Below are 23,615 nucleotides of genomic sequence, written 5' to 3' on the forward strand. Positions count from 1 at the left end.
TATTTTTTTCTTTAAAGATTTTATTTATTTATTTGACAGAAAGAGAGACAGTGAGAGAGGGAACACAAGCAGGGGGAGTGGGAGAGGGAGAAGCAAGCTTCCTGCCGAGCAGGGAGCCCAACGCAGGGCTCAATCCCAGGACCCCGGGATCATGACCTGAGCCGAAGGCAGACACTTAACAACTGAGCCACGCAGGCGCCCCTCAAAATGGATTTAATTACTGTAACTACTGTATTATTCAGAATACATTTTAATATCTGGCAGAGCTAAAGTTCTCATTTCTCTTCTTTTTCAGAAATCTCCTTGCTATTCTCAAATGCTTATTTCTATATATTTGAATTGGCATCACATTTTCACAAGACTGGATCTTTCGGTCCCAGCAGAGTTTTAAAAATACTCTTCATATAGATTATCCATATTGTTTTCATAAATTACTAAAGGTTTTCTATTTTGGCTTCTTTGGTAAATGGGAACTTTTCTTCAATAATATTTTCAAATGGCTATTATGTCTTATGAAAGGAATAAATAATTTTAGATAAGCCTTGTAACCTACCTCCTTACCAGGTTTTCCTGTTGTGTCCAATAACATATCTTGTGATTTTTAGATTTAATAACCTTCTAATCTTCAATGAATGACACATTTGCCTCCTGCAGGTTACCTGACCTTCTCACTTCTTCCTCCTGTAGAAGTGCATTGGTCAGCAGCCCCGGCACCACGGGAAGTACCAGTGGTGGTAATGGGTTTCCTGACACTGCTGTGAGTGCTTCTGGTGGCTACTGTGGAGCATGATGCTTGTGCTTTGATTTAAGATACAAACACACTGGCTAGGTGAACTTGCCCCGCACCTCGGAAACCGAAATGCAGTCATCTAGCTTTCTCCCCCGCTGCGCCCTGCTGGTGGACCCACACTTCTTCTTCTCTGTACTCTTATCACAAGTCTTATCCTGGGGACACCCTGCCTAATCAGGGGCACATTCTGCTCCAGTGTGGGGCCTCCCATCTCGTGCACTATCCTGGAGCCCTTGCTTCTATCAGAGGGTCAGCTTGGCGGGGGGTGGGGGTGGGGTCCTCCTTGCAATTATTTTCCTCTCAGCTCCCCAAACATCAAAGGAAATATTCCTGTACAAGGTGGTTTTGAAGCCTAATGGACTGTGAGGGTCAGAACCCGGTCCTGGACCCACAGCTTGTCCCCTCAGATGATAATTGCCTTACTAATTTTCTCACTGGTTTAATTCTTATCTATCTCTCACGAGACAGAACTAGCTCTGGGCATGGAGGAGTCTTTGTCTTCCTGCTCACACTCTGCTACAAGTAGAAAGTCAAAATGAAGACCTCCAGCATTGCCTCTAGTATAATGTGGAAATCCCTGGAAAGAAGTTTCTACTTTCATGGCATTTTTGCTGCTTTTGCCCACACTTTCTCATTCTCCCTCATTCTCTGCAAGATATTATGCAAGATTCTATTTGCTCACTTCTCCTTGCTTAATGTTTCTGTAGAAGGCAGGCTTAGAAACCGTGGGGGCTGCTCCAGGATGATTCTTGGAAATCCTGGTCTTCTTCTTCTGCTGACTGTTAGCTCTACTCTTTAACATTGCTCAAATATTTTTGTTTTGCTTAGTTTAGTTTTTTCAGTCTATTCGTTGCTCATATTATTAGGATTTTGGTTTTGTTATGCCATCCTAAACTGACTCTTCTGTATTTATTTACACTAGTAACTTCAAGGCTGAAGAAAATACTCAGAGTGAGTTCTCTAAATTATGGCCCCTGGAATTTGCTAAAGACATAACACCGATTTTCAGGACAGTTGCTCTTACCTGCCGCTTGAGTGCCTCCAAAGACTCAAACTCCAATCTGGCCAGTTTCATCTGGATATGCTGTGGTTTATCAGGTATGGCAAATGCAAGTATAAACTTTAAAGCCAGGAGTGCATGCTAAAAACAAGAAAGAGTACATGTTGATGTGCCACATTAGGCCACATGTGCAATGAGACAAAACGGAACCTAAGCAATCTGTGATTCTTTTCGTTAGTCTTGGGTAATTTCTAATGACTAGCCTGTCATGTATCAGAGAACAACCAGGCCCAAGAGTTCTATTTAACCCACCCCACTGTGGCCCACTCTGTAACAATTGTCTTATTTGCTTTATTCTTCTAAAATTAGTTTATTTCCTTAAATTGATACCATACATTATTTTCAGTGTTTTATAGAAAAATGAAATTTATTCTGAAAAATCTTTCACAAAATGTTTTTTTTTCCTGTGTCTATTTTCCCAGTGTATATATTAGCACACAACCCTGGCAGACTCACTCTTTTTTTTTTTCTTTTTTTTATACACACACACAGAGAGTGCACAAGTTGGGGGAAGGGACAGAGCAAGAGGGAGAAGCTGACTCCCTGCCGAGCAGGGAGCCTGGACGTAGGGCTCGATTCCAGGACCCTGGGATCATGCCCCAAGCTGAAGGCAGACGCTTAACTAACTGAGCCACCCAGGTGCCCTAGACTCACTCTATTCTTTGCCCAATAACATCTTCCCTGTGCTATGCTTCAGGCTGAGTTATGTGAAACATACAGCGCCTTAAACACCAGGTGCCTTGAATCCTCTGCACCCCTATAAGTATCTGGTACAGTTTCTTTTTTTTTTTTTTTTTAAGATTTTGGTTATTTATTTGACAGAGAGAGACATAGTGAGAGAGGGAACACAGGCAGGGGGAGTGTGAGAGGGAGAAGCAGGTTTCCTGGTGAGCAGGGAGCCCGATGCGGGGCTCGATCCCAGGACTCTGGGATCATGACCTGAGCCGAAGGCAGTCGCTTAACAACTGAGCCACCCAGGCGCCCCGTATCTGGTACAGTTTCTTTCATGAAATGATAATCAATAAATATTGATGAATTGATTGGTTGTAATGTACTACCTTATGCTGCTAATTCCATATACTGTAGGGCAGGTACACAGAAATGTAGAGTGTATCCATTATAACAAGGGAAGCTTAGAACCCTTCTACACCAAAATTATACAAAGTTTTTCTATACCATAATGATATGAGGTTTATAATTATGCTTTTTTCTCTGCAGAACAGAATAAGCCAACAGGATTGTTTCCATTGGTAAGCCTGTTCTTCAGATGCATGGCCTCAACCTACTGATGCTTCTGCAATTCTAGCATCATCTTGTGATCCAGGATTAACACCCACGGAAGTCTGAACAGTGAAAAGAATATAGTTGCCTCTTTGATAACAGCATGAATTACTAAACATTAAAAGCTGTGAAATGATTTTTAAAGGTAAGAAATGATTAAAAGGCATTTTGAAAATCAGCAAAGGAAATGGAACAGCCTCTAAGAAATGTTGCACTGAATTACTGACAGAAAAAGAGGACAGCTTAAAAAAATTAAACAAGCCCCTGACTGTGATATTTTCAAAAGGAGGATGAAGGACGAATACCATGTGGATATCTCCTAGGAGAGGTATGAAATAATGAAGGAAATCAGCATCATGCCAGAACAAGCAGTAATTCAATCCAGAGACCTGGAAATGGGCAGAGCCCCAGGGCAGGCCAAGCCCTCCTGGTATTAACAAGAGATGTGGAGTGGGCCAGGGCCAGGCAGTCTTCCCCGAAGTGTGACTGCTGGGACCAAAGAGGACACCTGCAAGGTACTGATTAAGTATCTACAGTGTGAAAACTAGTAGATAACACAGCACGGATCAGGTGACATCATCTGTTGTAAGTCTGAAGTAATTGAATTAAATTAACAGGAACCTGGATAAAATCTACAAAGAACAAATAAATAATTCAAAAAAGGTATACTGTGTCATCATTTCATTCCATTGGAGTACTGACACATAATTTTATATAAGACTTAACCTCTTCAGTAGAAATACTAGACAAGAAATAAACAAATGAGCAGATGAAAAGAAGTCTTCCAAGTTTTCCAGAAATGGAGTGTCCTCAAACTGCCAGAACCCCACCATGAGCCAGTCACTGGCCTCTTTCCATCTCTCCTAACAAATCTGTACCCATTTTCTCTTCTTTGGAGTCTTGGAGGGAACCAGTGAGGAAAAAGACCCTGCCAAGGTCTTCCCTTGGAAACAAGGTGCCTGTAAGATGTGTCAAATCTCCTTTGGGAACCAGGACTGGTTACCGGGCAACTGAGCAACTCTGCCACAGACCTCAGTGCTCATAGATGCCATACAAAATGTCCATAACCCTCATGAATTAAAAATGTTGGCATTTATTAGACAATATCAGTTAACACAGGAAGTCATTTTAACATGGTTAAAACACATAGCAGTGAGTTTTTATGAGTAGCTCTATAGCTTGCTTTCCTAAAATTATTTTATGCTAAATGCTTTTAAAGGCCCACATGTAGAAAGATCAATTTCTTTTGAACTATATAGGTTCCTAACAGACCTGCTTATTCTCAGCTTTTAACTTCCCACTGAACACCTCCAGGGTTATGCTCCTTGAAGAGTTCCACGCTAAGCACACAGCTGAATACTCCTTAGCTGGAGGAAAAAGCCAGAGGGAAGTAGTGCTGTGTCCATCCCCTCACGTTTATTAGTGACTAGTGTGCTAGACATGGGTCATGTGTTGGAGGATTCTACAGTGAAAGAGATGATGTCCCCGGCACATGGTCTAGAGGAGGAGATGAGTAATTATGGGCCATCCCCAAATGCCATGCATGAGTGGTCCTGCCCAGTATACCTGGGACAAGGAGCCTACAGATTGGCAGTTACCCCAGTTTTTAGCAGTTTGGAGAGGGCTTCCTGAGCAGAGACATACGGGATGAGGAGTTGGCTAGGAAAGGGGAGGAGTGTTCCCAGAGAGAGAACAAACACACAAAGGGGTGGTGGGGTTGAGGAGAGAGGGGCCATGGAGGCACCCAGGAACTGGATGACACAGGAGCTGAGTGAGGTGTGAGGAGGCACTGAGGGTGCCAACACGGGGACGACGGGCTCAGATGTCTCCATTCACGGCACGGAGAGTGGACAGGAGTGGAGCCTGCAGAAGTGCAGGCAGGTCATCGAGGTGAGCTGGTGTGTGCAAGAGCAATGGGATGGAGCCTCCAGGAATGAACGGAGGGTTCACCAGCAGAGGACCAGACAGGCCTCCACAGCTCCTCCATGACGTGCGCGCGGGATGAGGAGCAGGCTGGAGGGAGAGGGTCTGCGTGGTCTATGGACTTTAGGGGTCTGTGGGATATCTGAGTAGAGATGCTCAGCCTGCAGTGGGGGAGAGGGGTCTCATGTTCACGACAGGGCTGGAGGCAAACATCTGGGAGTTGCTGGGGCATGTGCATACGTGGCACATAATGTCATGGGAATGGGTGAGATCTGCAGGGACGCACAGTGAGGGAGAAAAGATGAGACGAGACAAGAAGTCAGCACAGGATGGAATTGGAGGAATGTACTAGGTGTGATGAGCAGAGGGAGAGGTCTGAAAAGTAGCTACAGAAGCAGCACGTGGGTAGGCAGAAATCGGGGAGGTTCTGGGTTTACAGAAGCAAAGGGGAGAGAAAGAAGCCAGTCAAGGTGGGCACTGGAAGGTCAAATACATGGACGCTGGGGAGCAACCTTTGGCTTTAACCACTGGGAGGCCTCTGGTGACTCTGGTGGGAGTGGAGGTCACGGAAGCAAGACCAAGGTGGGCCGAGAAGGGCCGGGGAAGCAAGGCTGGAGGAAGGAGGGCCACCAACAGGGTTCAGAAAGTCTGGAGGAAGGGAGAGTAAGAGATGAGGAGGTAGCTGGAGGAAGAGCTGGGCTAGCCAGGTTTTCGGTTTTAAAGGTATAAGTCTTGAACGCTAAAATGCTTTGGGAGAAGGAACTGAGAGAATGGTAAAAGGTGAAGGCCCTGGAAGGAAAAGTCTAAGGCACAGACCAGGCCACCATGCAAGGCAGGGGCTTAGCCATACAGGAGGTCTGATATTGTCACACTAAGGAGGGAGGGCTGACCCGGGGAAACAAAGGCATTGGGGGCACTAATTTTAAAGAAGAGAAGAATTTTAAAAGAAATTTATTGTTCAGAATTGGCAATTCATACTTAAAATGAGGAAGGACAGGTGATAATCCCATAGTGTTCTCATTTTTCTTTTACAGACCTAATCTTAAATCATCACTAAGTACTCTTTCCTCAAAACAGATCCTCATAATCTTTGACAGAAAAAAAAAAGTGCCTTAAAGAGCAAAACAAAAAATGTCAACTTTATTAACTAGATTAGAAGAAAATATATCAACATCTTGGCAATGGTTGGCAATACGGGCAATCTTTTTATCTTTAGTCTCTAACAAACATGCATTACTTTTTTTTCCTTTCCCACATTTTATTTTTTTTTAAGTTTTCACTTTAATTCCAGTGTAGTATTAGTTTCAAGAGTACAATATAGTGATTCATCACTTCCATACATCACCCAGTGCTCATCACAAGTGCCTCCTTAATCCCCATTACTTGTTTCACCCATCCCCCCACCCACCTCCCCTCTGGTAACTATCAGTTTGTTCTCTATAGTTAAAGAGTCTGTTTCTCGGTTTGTCTTTCCTTTTTTCCCCCTTTGCTCATTTGTTTTGTTTCTTAAATTCCACATATGAGTGAGATCATATGTTATTTGCCTTTCTCTGACTTATTTTGCTTAGCATAATACTCTTTAGCTTCATCCATGTTGTTGCTAATGGCAAGACTTCATTCTCTTTTATGGCTGAATAATGTTCCATTGTATATATACCACATCTTCTCATCCATTCATCAATCGATGGACACTTGGGCTGCTTCCATATCTTGGCTATTGTAAATAATGCTGCTATAAACATAGGGGTGCAAGTTGTGTGTTACTTTTATAAGGGAAAAAAACCCCACTTGAGCGAAAAAGAATGCATGGGTTCCTCACAGCCGAGGAAGGTCACTGAGAAGACATGACCACTAGTGGACCCGTGAGCTGGACCTACGTGACTGGAGGCTGCTCATTTTCTCCCCTGTCCTTGGAATGTGGGGAGGGGCTTGCCTTTCCTGCTTCCAGAAGCTGCTACAAGGACATCGCTTTGAGATGGTGAGGTGGTGTTGAGAACACCTGCACGGTATAGTTGACTAAACCCAGTGAAGGCCTCTGTTTATAAAAGTTTATAAAAACTTTTAAGATGTGGCGGGCAGGTGCAGGGATCCACTCTTCTCGCTGCCGCCCAAGACGAGCCTCATAGGTAAGTTCCCTTTGCTATTAAAACTGCCACCTACCCACCTGGAGGGGCCAGCCTCTTTCTTCCAGCTCTCCCTGCCCTCCACACTCAGGGGCCAGCTCGGATTTCACCCAGGAAGCTCCCGGGGGGGTTGTGAACCAACACTCATTTAAAGGAATTACATACGCCAAAGCTCCTAACACCACCTCGCTGTAACTGCCATATGCCCAGAAGACAGACCCAAACCAGATAACTTGCAGCCCAGGGAGTCTGGCTTCTAATCCGGGGTCCAAGAATACAAGAAGCTGGTGAAGGCTGTCACTTTGCCTTCATTCCTTCTGCAAATATGTAGGAGAGCACTTACAAACAGAGCCAGACTGCCTAGATGGTGGCCTTCTTCCCACTTCTTCCTTCCCTCCTCAAATCTTCTGGCACACTGATCCATCCCCTCACCCCACCCAACTTTGCAGCACTCCGGAAGTTCCACCAATTACAGGCTTATTTGGTTTAACATACTCTTGGGAGGATGAAGGAGCACTGCATTCACAGGTAACACAGGTCAATTAATTTAATTAGCTGGGGCTAGCAAACTCTGTCCTCCACCCACCCCCAATACTCTCGAGTGTTCAGAAGTTGGGGGAGATGTCACAGCAGCTTCAGCAGTGGGGTATTGGCTTTGAGGAAGAGGAGTAAAGAGAAGGAGAAAGCAACCAACACTGTCTCAATGCTCAGGAAAGGATAAATTAGACATCCAGGCTCCACCGCCTTCTCTTTAATGCTTTCTTGTACCCAGGATCCAGAGTTCAAGTTGATGAATTAAGTAAGCTTTGTGGGCTAGCCTGGAAACCTAAATAACAGTTATAGCACTGTGTTTCAAAAAAATCAATTTTTAAAATGTTGTTTAATTGGCCAGAGCAACTTCTTTCAAGACATGTCTCCAAAGGCAAGGGAAACAAAAGCAAAAATGAACTTTTGGGACTTCAACAAGATAAAAACCTTCTGCACAGCAAAGGAAACAGTCAACAAAACTAAGAGGCAACTCACGGAATGGAGAAGATTATTTGCAAATGACACTACAAAGAGCTGGTATCCAAGATCTATAAAGAACTTCTCAAACTCAACACCCAAAAAACAAATAATCAAGTCAAAAAATGGGCAGAAGACATAAACAGACACTTCTCCAAAGAAGACATACAAATGGCTAACAGACACATGAAAAAATGTTCATCATTAGCCATCAGGGAAATTCAAATCAAAACCACATTGAGATACCACCTTACACCAGTCAGAATGGCAAAAATTGACAAGGCAAGAAACAACAAATGTTGGAGAGGTTGTGGAGAAAGGGGAATCCTCTTACACTGTTGGTGGGAATGCAAGCTGGTACAGCCACTTTGGAAAACAGTGTGGAGGTGCCTCAAAAATTTAAAAATAGAGCTACCCTATGACCCAGCAAATGCACTACTGGGTCCTTACCCCAAAGACACAGATGTAGTGAAAAGAAGGGCCACATGAAACTCAATGCTCATAGCAGCAATGTCCACAACAGCCAAACTGTGGAAAGAGCTGAGATGCCCTTCAACAGACAAATGGATAAAGAAGATGTGATCCATATATACAATGGAATATTACTCAGCCATCAGAAAGGATGAATACCCAATTTTTGCATCAACATGGATGGGACTGGAGGAGATTATGCTAAGTGAAATAAGTCAAGCAGAGAAAGACAATTATCATATGGTTTCACTTATTTGTGGAACATAAGGAATAGCATGGAGGACATTAGGAGAAGGAAGGGAAAAATGAAGGGGGGGAAATCAGAGGGGGAGACGAACCATGAGAGACTATGGACTCTGAGAAACAAACTGAGGGTTCCAGAGAGGAGGGGAGTGGGGGGATGGGTTAGCCCAGTGATGGGTATTAAGGAGGGCATGTACTGCATGGAGCACTGGGTGTTATACGCAAACAATGAATCATGAAACACAACATCAAAAACTAATGATGTACTGTATGGTGACTAATATAACATAATAAAAATAAATAAATAAAATGTTGTTTATATATTCCCTACAGCAAATCTGTTTCAATGCTAGGAACTGCTTTATGCTAACTGAACTGAGAAAAAAAATTGCAAAAAGCATTTTAGCTATTTCTACTTGTTTTCATAAATAAAAGCAAACCTAAGACAAAATGTGAATTTATTCAGATTTGAAGAAAAACATATTCAAAAATGAATACTTGGGTTGGCTTTTCATAGTCTGTCTTTGAAAACAGAAGACATTTTATGGGCTATGATTGTGATTCCTCCTTCACTGACAATCTTCTTTTAAAGTAAAACTCACAAAATTTTATCCTAAACAAAGCAAAGAAGAAAAGGAACAGTGGGGGGTGGGGTGGGGAGATGGACAGAATTTTAAAAGTAATAAATACAAAGAAGTTGGCTCCCTATAACAGTATGCTTCAAGTAATGATTACAGGGTGTCTTAGTTATAGGAAAGAAGAAAAGGACAAGACCAGAGAAAATCAGCATCCAGAGCTAAGTGTTTTCCAGAACCACAGTACCGCCTACCCTGCCACCAGTACCACTCACCTCTGGTCACCACAGGGGGGTCCAACTCTTGGGGGTCTGGTGGCAGGTGCATAGAGCGTGAGCAGAACCTTTTTATTTTACCAAAGCTAGAAACTATGACACAATCGACAGCAGCAGCTGTGTTTGTGGCAGCATGTCCCCAACCCTGTCTCTTATGAAATACAAAATGCAAATTAGAGATGAGTTCTTAGAATTCTGAAAAGCTAATTTGATCTCTCCAGTGGAATGTTGGCCACGCTACCTCCTTCCATTCAGAGCCCAGCCACCACTGAATAAAAGAAACTCCAAAAAAGCATCCTCTGCTGATTACCAAATTACATGCCAAATGCCAATTAATAAGAAATGATTAATGGATCCAAGATTGAAAAAAAATTATGGAATTAGGCTCTTAGGAAAAAAAACCTGAGGAAAACAGAAATACAGCATACAAAAATCTAAGGGTTCCAGCAAAAACAGTTCTAAGAGGGAAGTTCATAGCAATATAGGCCTGCCCCAAGAAACAAGAGAAATTCAAATTAACCATTTAACTTTAAAACCTAAAGGAACTAGAAAAAAAAAAAAAAGAATAAAGCCCAAAGTTGGTAGAAGAAAGGAAATAATAAAGATCGGAGTGGAAATAAATGAAATAGAGACTAAAATAGAAAAGATCAATGAAACTAAGAGCACATTCCTTGAAAAGATAAACGATATTAACACATCTTTAGCTAGACTCATCAAGAAAAAAAGAGAGGGCTCAAATAAATAAAATCAGAAATGGAATAGAAGTTACTGATAACACAGAAATACAAAGGACCATAACAGACTACTAGGAACAATGACAGGCCAACAAACTGGACAGCCTAGAAGAAATGGATAAATTCCTAGAAACATAAAATCTTCCAGACTGAATCATGAAGAAACAGAAAATCAGAATAGACTATTAATAGGAAGTTGAATCAGTAATCAAATAGCTCCCAACAAATGAAAGTCCAGGATCAAATGGCTTTACTAGTGAATTCTACCAAACATTCAAATAAGATTTAATACCTATCCCTCTCAAACTCTTCCAAAACATTGAAGAATATGGAAAGCTTTCCTCATTCTGTAAGGCCAGCATTACTTTGCTCCCAAAACCAGACAAGGACATCACACACAAAAAAGAAAATACAGGCTGGGTGATAAAAATAGATGTAAACTCCCCCACCAACAAAATACTAGCAAACTGAATTTAAGACACATTAAAAAGATCATACACCATGATCAAGTGGGATTTATTCCAGGGATGAAAGGATGATTCAACAACTGCAAATCAATCAGCACTACATTAACAAAATGAGTGATAAAATCATATGATCATCTCAATAGATGCAGTAAAAGCATTTGACAAAATTCAACATCTGTTTACGATAAAAACACTCAACAAATTAGATATAAAGAATATGTACCTCAACATAATAAAGACCATATATAGGGGCGCCTGGGTGGCTGAGTCAGTTAAGTGTCTGCCTTTGGCTCAGGTCATGATCCCAGGATCCTGGGATCCAGCCCTGCATCGGGCTCCGTGCTCAGCAGGGAGCCTGCTTCTCCCTTTCCTTCTGCCTGCCTGCCTGCCTAATTGTGATCTCTCTCTCTGTGTCAAATAAATAAATAAAATCTTTAAAAAAAATAATAAAGACCATATATGACAAGCCCACAGCTGACATCATACTCAATGGTGAAAAGCTGAAAACCTTTCCTCTAAGATCAGGAACAAAAACAAGAATGAACACTATTCCCAATTTTATTCAACACAGTACTGGAAGTCCTAGGAAGCAATTAGTCAAGAAAAAGAAATAAAAGGCATATAAATTGGAAAGGAAGAAGTAAAACTGTCACTATTTGCAGATGACATGATGTTATATACAGAAAACCCTAAAGATGCCACCAAAAAACCTGCCAGAATAAATGGATTCCGTAAATTTGCAGATAAAAAATTAATATATAAAAATCTGTTCCACTTCTGTACTCTAATAAGTTACCAGAAAGAGAAATCAAGAAAACAATCCCATTTATAACTGCATCAAAAAGAATAAAATACCTAGGTATAAATTTGGCCAAAGAGGTGAAAGACTTATACTATGAAAACCATAAGACATTGATAAAATAAACTGAAGAAGACAGAAATAAATGAAAAGATATTCTGCACTCATGGACTGGAAGAATTAGTATTAAAATGTCCATACTACCCAAAGCAATCTACAGATTCAATGCAATCCCTATCAAAATTCCAGTGACATCTTTTTCACAGAACCAGAATAATTCTAAAATTTGTATGGAACCACGAAAGACCTCAAATAGCTAAAACAAATCTGAGAAAGATCAAAACTGGACGTCCCACACTCCCTGATTTCAAACTGCAGTACAAAGTTATAGCACTCAAACAGTATAGTATTGACATAAATGAAAGAGAATCGAGAGCCCAGAAATAAACACATGTGTATATGGTCAATTAATTTATGACAAAGGAAGCAAAAATATACAACAGGGAAAAGAACTCTTAGAAGTCTGCTGTGGTGAGAGACGTCCCTGCCTGAAAGGCGCTCAGGTGGTGAAGCAGGGTGGAATCCTAGGTGGGACAGTGTGGTTTCAGGACCCTCAGGGTCACAGGAAGACCTGGGGTGCCTGAATGTGGCAGAGCTCCCAGGTTTCGGAGCGGGGAAGCCAGCTGCAAACAGCGAGGCCAGGAGTGGGCTTGCAGGTCTGGGTTGCCATAAACCATGAACCTCAGCACAGTCAGGCAACTGCTCTCCAAGCAGGGGCCTAGGGAGCAGCAGAACCGCAGCAAGACCCCCTCCTTCCACCCCAGGGAAGAGCAGTGGGGGAGCACGCCATAGAAGTCTAGGGGTTTGGAAACTCAAAACGGGGTCCTGTGCCTGAGATAGATATGCTTCGTCACAGGCTAGGTGAGCATGGAGTGCACACAGAGACCAGGGAGATAGGAGTGATTTGACTGCTTTTCCCTGAGGGCACACTGAGGAGTGGGGTCTGAGCTCTTGGCTTGGGGGCCAGAGATTAGAAGACCACCATTTTCATTCTCATCCTCTAAAGCCGCATGGAAAGCCTTCAGGGAACAAAAGCCACACAGAGCAGACCAGAGCAGATTACTTAGCCTGGCCCCTGGCAAGGGTGGGGCAGTTCCGCCTGGGGCAAATACATTTGAGAATCAGTGCAACAGGCCCCTCCCCAAGAAGATCATCAAGAACATCCAGCCAAGACGAAGTTTACCGATCTTAGAGAACTGTAAAACTCCAGCACTAGGGGAAAATAGTATATAGAATTAATGTTTTTTCCCCCGATTTGTTAGTCTTTCAATTTTTATCTTTTTCTCTTTCATTTTTAACCAATTTCTTATTTTATCAATTCTTTTTTTAAATCTTTAATTTTCATTTTTACATTTACATTCTATTCTTTCACTGTATTTATTTTTGTATATATATAAATTTTTCTTTCTTTACAATTTTGAGATGTAATTTCTTCTAACAAACCGACCAAAATACATTCAGGATATAATGTATTGCTCTGTTCTTTTCACCTGTCTGTTTATATTCCTTCTTTTTTTTTTTTGTCTTTTAATTTTCATTTTTACAGTTACATTCTATCCTTTCATTGTATTTAATTTTATTTTTATACATAAGTTTTTCTTTTTTTAAATTTTGGGATCTAATTTTCTAACAAACATACCAAAATACACACAGGATCCAGTGTATTGCTCTATTCTGTTCACCTATCTGATTACATTCTCTTTTTATTTTCAGTTTTATGTATTTATTTATTTATTTTTGGTTTTAGGTCTCTTGATTTGTTTAGTGTATATTTCTCTGGGTTGTTCTCGTTGTTGTCATTTTAGTATTTTGTTCTCTCATTCATCTATTCTTCTCTGGAAAGAATGAAGAGATGGAAAAATTCACCCCCAAAAAGAGAACAAGAGGCAGTACTGACTGCCAGGGACCTAATCAGTATGGACATAAGTAAGATGTCAGAACTAGAGTTCAGAATAACAAAGATAAAGATACTAGCTGGGCTTGAAAAAAGCATAGAAGACACTAGAGAATCCCTTTCTGGAGAAAAAAAGAACTAAAATCTAATGATGTCGAAATCAAAGAGGCTATTAATGAGATACAATTAAAAATGGAGGCTCTGGGGCGCCTGGGTGGCTCAGTTGGTTAAGCGACTGCCTTCAGCTCAGGTCATGATCCTGGAGTCCCTGGATCAAGTCCCGCATTGGGCTCCCTGCTCGGCGGGGAGTCTGCTTCTCCGTCTGACCCTCCCCCTTCTCATGTGCTCTCTCTCATTCTCTCTCTCTCAAATAAATAAATAAAATCTTTAAAAAAAAAAAAATGGAGGCTCTAACTGCTAGGATAAATGAGGCAGAAGAGAGAATCAGTGATACAGAAGACAAAATGATAGAGAATAAACAAGCTAGGAAAAGAGAGATAAACAACAACTGGATCACGAAGGGGAGCATTCGAGAGATAGGTGATACCATAAAGGGAAACAGTATTAGAATAATTGGAATCCCAGAAGAACAGGAAAGAGAGAGAGGGGGGCAGAAGGTATATTTGAGCAAATTATACCTGAGGACTTCTCTAGGCATTCAAGTCCAGAAGGCACAGAGAACCCCCTCAAAATCAATAAAGATAGGTCAACACCCCAACATATAATAGTGAAGCTTGCAGATATCAAAGGCAAAGAGAAAATCCTGAAAGCAGCTTGGGACAAGAGATATTAGATTTGCAGCAGACCTATCCACAGATACCTGGCAGGCCAGAAAGGACTGGCATGATATATTCAAGGTGCTAAATGACAAAAATAAGCAGCCAAGAATACTTTATCCAACTAGGATGTCATTCAAAATAAAAGGAGAGATAAAAACTTCCAGGACAAACAGAAACTAAAAAAATTTGTGACCACTAAACCAGCCCAGCAAAAAATACTCAAGGGGATCCTTTAAGCAGAGAGAGAGCCCAAAAGTAACATAGACCAGAAAGGAACAGAGACGATATAAAGAAGCAGTCACCTTACAGGCAATACAATAGCACTAAATTCATATCATTCAATAGTTACTCTGAGTGTAAATGGGCTACATGCCCCAAGCAAAAGACACAGGGTATCAGACTGGATAAAAAAGCAAGACCCATCGGTATACTGTCTGCAAGAGACTCATTTTAGACCCAAAAGCACCTCCAGATTTAAAGTGAGGGGGTGGAAAACCATTTATCATGCTAATGAACATGAAAAGAAAGCTGGGGTAGCAATCCTTATATCAGACAAATTAGATTTAAAACCAAAGACTGTAATAGGAGATGAGAAAAAGGTCTATTCAACAAGAAGATCTAACAGTTGTAAATTTTTATGTCCCTAACATGGGAGCATCTAATTATGTAAGTCATTTAATAACAAAATTAAAGAAGCACATCGATAATAATACAATAATAGTAGGGGACTTAACACCCCACTCACTGAAATGGACAGATCATCTAAGCAGAAGGTCAACAAGGAAACAAGGGCTCTGAATGACACATTGGACCAGATGGACTTCACAGATATATTCACAGCATTCCATCCTAGAGCAACAGAATACACATTCTTCTCGAGTGCACATGTGACATTCGCCAGAATAGATCACATATTAGGCACAAATGAGGTCTCAACTGGTACCAAAAGATTAGGATCACTCCCTGGATATTTTTGGACCACAGAGCTGTGAAACTGGAACTCAATCACAAGAGGATTTGGAAAGAACTCAAATGCATGGAGGCTAAAGAGCATCCTACTAAAGAATGAATGGGTCAATGAGGAAATTAAAGAAGAATTTTTAAAAATTCATGGAAAAAAATGAACATGAAAACACAACTGTTCAAAACCTTTGGGATGCAGCAAAGGCGGTCCTAACAGGGAAGTACATAGCAATACAAGCCTTTCTCAAGAAACAAGAAAGGTCTCAAATACACAACATAACCTTACACCTAAAGGAGCTGGAGAACAAACAGCAAATAAAGCCTAATCCAAGCAGGAGACAAGAATTAATAAATATTAGAGCAGAAATCAATGAAATAGAAACCAAAAAACAGTAGAACAGATCAATGAAACTAAGAGCTAATTCTTTGAAAGAATTAATAAGATCAATAAACCCCTAGCCAGACTTTTCAAAAAGAAAACAGATAGGACCCAAATTAATAAAATAATGAATGAAAGAGGAGAGATCACAACCAACACCAAAGAAATACAAAAAATTTTAAGAATATATTATGAGCAACTATAAGCCAGCAAATTAGGCAATCTGGAAGAAATGGATGCATTCCTAGAAACATATAAACTACCAAAATTGAAACGGGGAAGAAATAGAAAACCCGAACAGAACCATAACCAGCAAGGAAATTGAAGCAATAATCAAAAATCTCCCAACAAGTAAGAGTCCAGGGCCAGATGGCTTTCCAGGGGAATTCTACCAAACATTTAAAGAAGAATTAATACCTGTTCTTCTGAAGCTGTTTCAAAAGATAGAAATGGAACGAAAACTTCCGAACTCTTTCTATGAGGCCAGTGTTACCTTGATTCCAAAACCAGACAAAGACCCCACCAAGAAGGAGCATTATAGACCAATATCCATGATGAACATGGATGCCAAAATTCTCACCAAGATACTAGCCAATAGGATCCAACAGTACGTTAGAAGGATTATTCACCATGACCAAGTAGGATTTATTCCCAGGCTGCAAGGATGGTTCAACATCCTCAAATCAATCAACATAATATACCACAATGTGATACAGTACATAATATGATATAGTAAATTAATAAAAGAAAGGACAAGAACCATATGATCCTCTCAATAGTTGCAGAAAAAGCATTTGACAAAATACAGCATCTTTTCTTGATTAAGACTCTTCACAGTGTAGGGATAGAGGGAACATACCTCAGTATCACAAAAGCCATCTATGAAAAGCCCAGAGTGAATATCTTCTCAATGGAGAAAAACTGAGAGCTTTCCCACTAAGGTCAGGAACACAGCAAGGATGTCCACTATCACCACTGTTGTTCAACGTAGTACTAGAAGTCCTAGCCTCAGCAATCAGACAACAAAAAGAAATAAAAGACATCCAAATCAGCAAAGAAGAAATCGAACTCTCACTCTTCACAAATGACATGATACTCTACGTGGAAAACCCAAAAGACTCCACCCCAAAATTGCTAGAACTCATTCAGGAATTCAGCATAGTGGCAGGATATAAAATCATAGCACAGAAACCAGTTACATTTCTCTCCACTAACAATGAGATAGAAGAAAGAGAAATCAAGGGGTCGATCCCATTTACAATTGCAACTAAACCATAAGATACCTAGGAATAAACCTAACCAAAGAGGAAAAGAAACTGTACTCAGAAAACTATAAAACACTCATCAAAGAAATTGAGGAAGACACAAAGAAATGGAAAAACGTTCCATGCTCATGGATTGGAAGAACAAATATTCTGAAGGTGTCAATGCTACCTAGAGCAATATATACATTCAATGCAATTCCTATCAAAATACCATCAACTTTTTTCAAAGAGCTGGAACAAATAATCCTAAAATTTGTATGGAACCAGAAAAGACCCCGAATAGCCAGAGGAATGTTGAAAAAGAAAAGCAAAGCCAGTGGCATCACAATTCCAGATTTCAAGCTCTATTACAAAGCTGTCACCATCAAGACAGTATGGTACTGGCACAAAAACAGACACATAGATCAATGGAACAGAACAGGGAACCCAGAAATGGACCCTCAACTCTATGGTCAACTAATCTTCGACAAAGCAGGAAAGAATATCCAATGAAAAAATGACAGTCACTTCAACAAATGGTGTTGGGAAAATTGGACAGCCACATGCAGAAGAATGAAACTGGACCATTTCTTTGACACCATGAACAAAAATAGACCCAAAATGGATGAAAGACCTAAATGTGAGACAGGAGTTCATCAAAATCCTAGAGGAGAACACAGGCAAGCATCATTTGTGACCTCAGCAGCAGCAACTTCTTGCTAGACACATCTCTAAAGGCAAAAGAAACAAAGGCAAAGATGAACTTTTGGGAATTCATCGAGATAGAAAACTTTTTCACAGCAAAGGAAACAGCTGACAAAACCAAAAGACAACCAACAAAATGGGAGAAGATATCTGCAAATGTCTTATCAGATAAAGGGCTAGTATCCAAAATCTACAAAGAACTTATCAAATCAACACCCAAAGAACAAATAATCCAATCAATAAATGGGCAGTGGACATGAACAGACACTTCTCCAAAGAAGACATACAAATGGCCAACAGACACATGACAAAATGCTCAACATCCCTCGGCATCAGGAAAATACAGATCAAAACCACAATGATATACCACCTCACACCAGTCAGAATGGCTAAAATTCCCAAGTCAGGAAACAACAAATGTTGGTGAGGATGCAGAGAAAGGGGAAGCCTCTCACACTGCTGGTCAGAATGCAAGCTGATACATCCACTCTGGAAAACAGTATGGAGGTTCCTCAAAAAGTTGAAAATAGAGCTGTTCTATGACCCAGCAATTGCACTACTGGGTATTTACCCCAGAGATATAAATGTAGTGATCCGAAGGGACACCTGCACCCCGATGTTTATAGCAGCAAGGTCCATAATAGCCAAACTATGGAAAGAGCCCAGATGTCCATCAACAGATGAATGGATAAAGAAGATGTGGTATATATATACAATGGAATACCACTCAGCCATGAAAAATGAAATCTTGCCATTTGCAACGACGTGGATGGAACTACAGGGTATTATGCTAAGCAAAATAAGTCAAGCAGGAAAGACAATTATCATATGATCTCACTCATATGTGGAATTTAAGAAACAAAACAGAGTATCATAGGGGAAGAGAGGAAAAATTAAAAGAAGACAAAATCAGAGAGGGAGACAAACCATAAGAGACTCTTAATCATAGGAAACAAACAGGGTTGCTAGAGAGGAGGGGGTGGGGGGATGGGGTAACTGGGTGATGGACATTAAGGAAGGCACGTGGTGTAATGAGACTGATGAATCAGTGATCTCTACCTCTGAAACTAATAACACATTACATGTTAATTAATTGAATTTAAATAAAAATAAAAAAATAAAAAAAGGAAAATAAAAAAAAAGAATGAGATGAGAAACCAAGAGAATATATAAGAGACAGGGAAACATGGCACAAAGGAAAATAATAAATATTGAAAAACCGACCCTAAAGAAACAGAAATGTATAAATTACCTGAAAAATAATTCAAAATAATTAACCTGCAGAAACTCGATGGGCTACAAGAACACAGAAAACTAAGTGAAATCTGGAAAATAATGCATGAACAAAATGAGAATATCGACAAAGAGGCAGAAACTATAAAAGAACCAAAGAGAAATTCTGAAGCTGAAGAATTCAATAATCAAAAAATTCACTAGATGGGTTCAACAGCTGCCTTGTTCAAGCAGGAGAATCAGCGAACCTGAAGAGAGGTCATTTGAAATTGTCGTGTCAGAAGAGCAAAAAAAAAGAAAAAGAAAGTCTAAGGAACTTAAGGTACATCAATAAGCAGACCAATATAGGCATTCTGGGAGTCTTGGAAAGAGAAGAGATTAAAGAGCAGAGAGCTTATTTGAAGAAACAATGGTCAAAAAGTTCCAAGTCTGAGAAAGGAAATGGACACACAAAATCAAGAAGTTCAAAAGATTCCAACTAGGATAAACCCAAAAAAGGCCCACACTGAGACACAATGTAGTCAAACTGCTTAAAGAAAAAGAATCTTAACAGCAGCAGACGTAAGTGTTGCATCATCTATAAGGGAGGTCCCATAAGATTATCAGAGTGTTTCTTAGCAGAAATAATACAGGCCAGAAGGGAGTGAGATGATATATTCAATGTGCTAAAAGAACAACCCTGCCAGCCAGGAATACTATATTCAGCAAAACTGTCCTTCAAAAGTGAAGGAGAAATAAAGACCTTTCCAGATAAGTAAAAGCTGAGAGAATTCATCACCACCAGATCTACCTTATAAGAAATGCTAAAGGGCATCCATCATGTTGAAATAAAGGATGCTAGACAGCAACACAAAAGCATATACAAATATATGTTCTCTGGTGAAGGTAAATATAGACAAACACGGAATCCTGTAATACTGTAGTGATGGTGTGTACATCGTTTTTAATTCTGGTGTACAACTTAAAGGATAAAAGCATAAAAAATAATTATAAAACTATGTGAACGAACGCAGTATATTAAGAAATGTGATCTGTGACATCAATAACATAAAATCGGAGGGGAGACATGTAAAGGAGTAGAGATTTTACATGTGAATAAAGTTTTTATCAGTTTAAAATAGATTGTTATAACTATGTTTTACATACCCACCATGTTGGCCACAAGAAATACCTACAGAAGATACACAAAAGAGAAATGAGAATCAAAGCAAGTCACTAAAAAAAAAAAAAAAAAACAATGAAACACAAAGAAAGGCATCGAGAGAGGAAAAGAGGAACAAAATATCTATGAGACACACAGAAAACAATGAAATGGCAACAGAAATTTTGCTACTATCAGTAATTACTTTCAATGCAAATAGATTAAACTCTCCAAAAAACACAGAGCAGCTAAATGGATAAAAAAAACAAGATCCAACTATATGCTATCTACAAGAGACTCACTTTAGAATTAAGGACACATATAAGATAAAAGTGAGAAGGTATAAAAAGATATTCCATGCAAATGGATGAGAAAGCATAAAAAAAGCCTGTCTTTGTCTCAATAACACAACGAATAGGAATCTTCTCTGTAGTTTCAAAGGAGGCTTCTTGTGCAGTGTCTTCAGTTCCTAACACCTGGTGGGTCACTGATGGACCCTGAGAAATGCTGTGGGGGCAGGGTAGCACCTGTGATAACAGCACATTTTGCTCCTGACCAAGGTCCATGCTTGGTGCAGTGAGGATGCACATAGGGCATGATAGGGAGTCACCATCATCACAAAGATCCTGGGCCTTTGGCTTATCTACATAAGCTATTTCTCAAGATCAGTCAAATGAGTGAAGAGTTGGGTTGAAAAGGTTAGTGGAAAGTTGGAATCATTTTTAAAATAAGTGTACAGGGAAAAAAGCAATGAAAAAATATTAGAAGAGCTGACTAAAACAATGAGACAGAGAAGAGAAACTGAGTAGAATAAAAACATAAAAATTTTTTTACTTCCTCTTCCTCTATCTTACCACTTAATAGAACCAATGCCAATTAGACCAAATGAATAGAAAGAATTAAAGGGTTACAAGTGAATTAAGCTGAATGCCTCATTGGCTCTTCCCTTTTGAAATATAATCTCCATTGTTGAGACTTGCTAACAAAAGAGGATCCTCATAGGTGAAGGACCCTGAGTGATGGTGTTGTCATTGGTCAATGGGGTGAAGAAGCTGGCTTTCAAGGCTTTGGCACTCCCAGTGTCATCCAAGAGCAGGTCCTATGCAGTGTTGAAGGGATTTACATGTGCAAAACTTGTTCTCTTCCCATTCAGAGCCACATTTCATGCACAAAGCAGTTTCTAGGCCAGATCTGATGACTGTGAAAACAAGTGCAATCTGTAGGAGGGTTATGTTTTATTTGGAGTTTGTTTTGTTTTTCCAACAATTATTTTGATCACTCGACAAGGAAAAAACCAAGCAACACTTAATAACTGTGTACTTGGAAATGTTTTCTAAGGCCTACAAGCAAAGTGATATCCTAAGACTGGTTTAGTTTCACTATATACTTACTTCATTTACTTAAATTGGACAATCAAGTGAGAATTTAAATCACGCTGGAGAAACACTTGTAGGCGCTAAATCATCAGTCACAAAGGCGAGTCATGGTGCACTCCAAGGGTCATGTGAGGGTGGCGGCTCTACCACAGTGCAAGGAAGACACACAGTCAGCCTCCTGAAGTCACCTGCCTAACGCTTGCCTGGTCAGTGACAGACAGTGAGGAGGGCAAGGCTCAGGAGACTCCACATGTGAAACAGAATTACTGTTCCTTTGAAGATGCGGTCCAGGGCCAAATAAACTGTCCTTCACTTACTGGCCTCATGAAACACTGTTTATATTTGGAGATAGACAGGCATGGTGAAATGGCAACAGAAATTTTGCTACTATCAGTAATTACTTTAAATGCAAATAGATTAAACTCTCCAAAAAACACAGAGCAGCTAAATGGATAAAAAAACAAGATCCAACTATATGCTATATAGTTGGAAGAATCTTTGTAGTTGGAAGAAAAGTCTCAAAGGCCCAATGGCAGTGGGGATCCCACGCTACAGGTACAAGGTACAAGGTACAAGACAGGAGGAGAGTTCTTCTCCCTTCACCGTGGTGACAGTAGGATGTGACATATGTGACATAAAGCTGTGATCTTGGGATGGCTCTCTGTTCACAGACTTCATCTCCTTCCCTCTTAGTCTTTTGTTTTCCTTCTAGTTTTGTTGTTGTTGTTTTCCTTCTAATTTAGATGCTATGGCCATGGGAACAATTTGTTCATTATGGAACTAAATGAGAACCAGTCATGTCTAATAACGCTTCCTCAAGTACCAACCATGAAGTAAAGCTACCTTGCATTTCTTTGACACTACTGGGCAGAAAGCTCTGTCCCATCTTCTTGGTTCTACCTGCCTGCTTTGGACCAGCTTCCATTTGCCAAGGGCCTATGTGGACCTGGCCTCTGAAATGTGTCCCCTGCAGGGGCCACTGCTTCTGTGCCATCCCTGCCAGGCGTGTGCTTCTTCCTTCTCCTCCACTGGAGCATCAGCCTCCTTTCCTCTCACTATGCTACACAGTGGCTGTGAAGCCCAACTGATATGTAGAGAAGGAAATCATGGCTAAGAGCTTCCATGTAAGGGCCACCTGCTGGATAGTGATGTCTCTTGCCCCATCAGGATTACAGATTTTAGAGCTGTAAGATGCTGGGAGAGCCTTTCAATTAAAGTTAATCACTTCAAGGGCAAGAACCTAACCTTCAGGGACTACGTGTCAGGGCTGAGAGCCGAGTTCTAGGTTCCTCACTCTATGCATTGCTGTTGCCCCCCCATACTACCTGCCCGGGCGTGCTCTGTGAAGACACTGTGGATGAAGACACAGGCTGGGGAGCCAGGCAGGCATCTGCACAGAGGGCAGGACGCCGTGCAAGTCGGTGAGCCTCGTTTCCCACTGTCGCACCTGACAAATGGTGAGTAGTCAAGATACAGAAATGCTCCTTTCTAAAGTTACTATGTTACTATTTTGTCAAATTGGTTTCTGACCACCTTCAACTCAGTTTGGGCATCTAAACCTTAGTGGCAGGTATTTAACTAATCAGGCATTCTTCTGAAGAAAGAAATTACTGCAAAGAATGTTAGTGTCCTTCGATGGAGCCCCCTAAAAATCAGATGGTTATCTGTTTATAAATGAAAAGAGAAAGCACCTCCTCTCATTTTCATCTTTGTAAGTCCTCATTCTAATCCAGTTAATACCGGTCATCTGCATATATACATGTTCTGCCGAAGGCCACAATGTCACTATCAGCAGTTTTAGGAGAAATGCTGCTGGATAAATGTCTCTCACCAAAATATGATTCTAAATTGAGAACTTGTGCCAAGAAACAACGGGCTTTACATCTCAGGTACCAAACCACACCAGAGGTATCAGCTGATTAACTGGGTGGCGGGTGACAGAGAGTCAGTAAACTGAGCCTCAGGCCCACTATCATGGGAAAATCTACTCTGCAAAGGAGAGGAGCCAGAAAGACCAGGGATGCAGGAGGGCCTCAGATTTCTGTCTCCACCCCAGTGGACCTTTCACTGCTGCCATCAGTGAGCAAATAGTTTG

The 23,615-nt window shown here is 40.6% G+C and overlaps 1 protein-coding gene across 2 annotated transcripts in view; it reads right to left on the reverse strand.

The window, feature by feature from the left end:
• ANO10 (anoctamin 10) overlaps positions 1-23,615 on the reverse strand; it is a 222,695-nt gene that overhangs the window by 51,774 nt on the left and 147,306 nt on the right. The window contains exon 12 of one of the 2 annotated variants that reach the window (XM_032409119.1): positions 1,815-1,931. The exons of the other annotated variant lie outside the window; for it this stretch is intronic. Coding sequence (XP_032265010.1) covers positions 1,815-1,931 — 117 coding nt within the window. The remainder of the gene's footprint in view (positions 1-1,814; positions 1,932-23,615) is intronic. 2 annotated transcript variants of the gene reach the window in all.

This window comes from Phoca vitulina, unplaced genomic scaffold (genome assembly GCF_004348235.1).
Source record: "Phoca vitulina isolate PV1807 unplaced genomic scaffold, GSC_HSeal_1.0 scaffold10, whole genome shotgun sequence".
Lineage (NCBI taxonomy): Eukaryota > Metazoa > Chordata > Mammalia > Carnivora > Phocidae > Phoca > Phoca vitulina.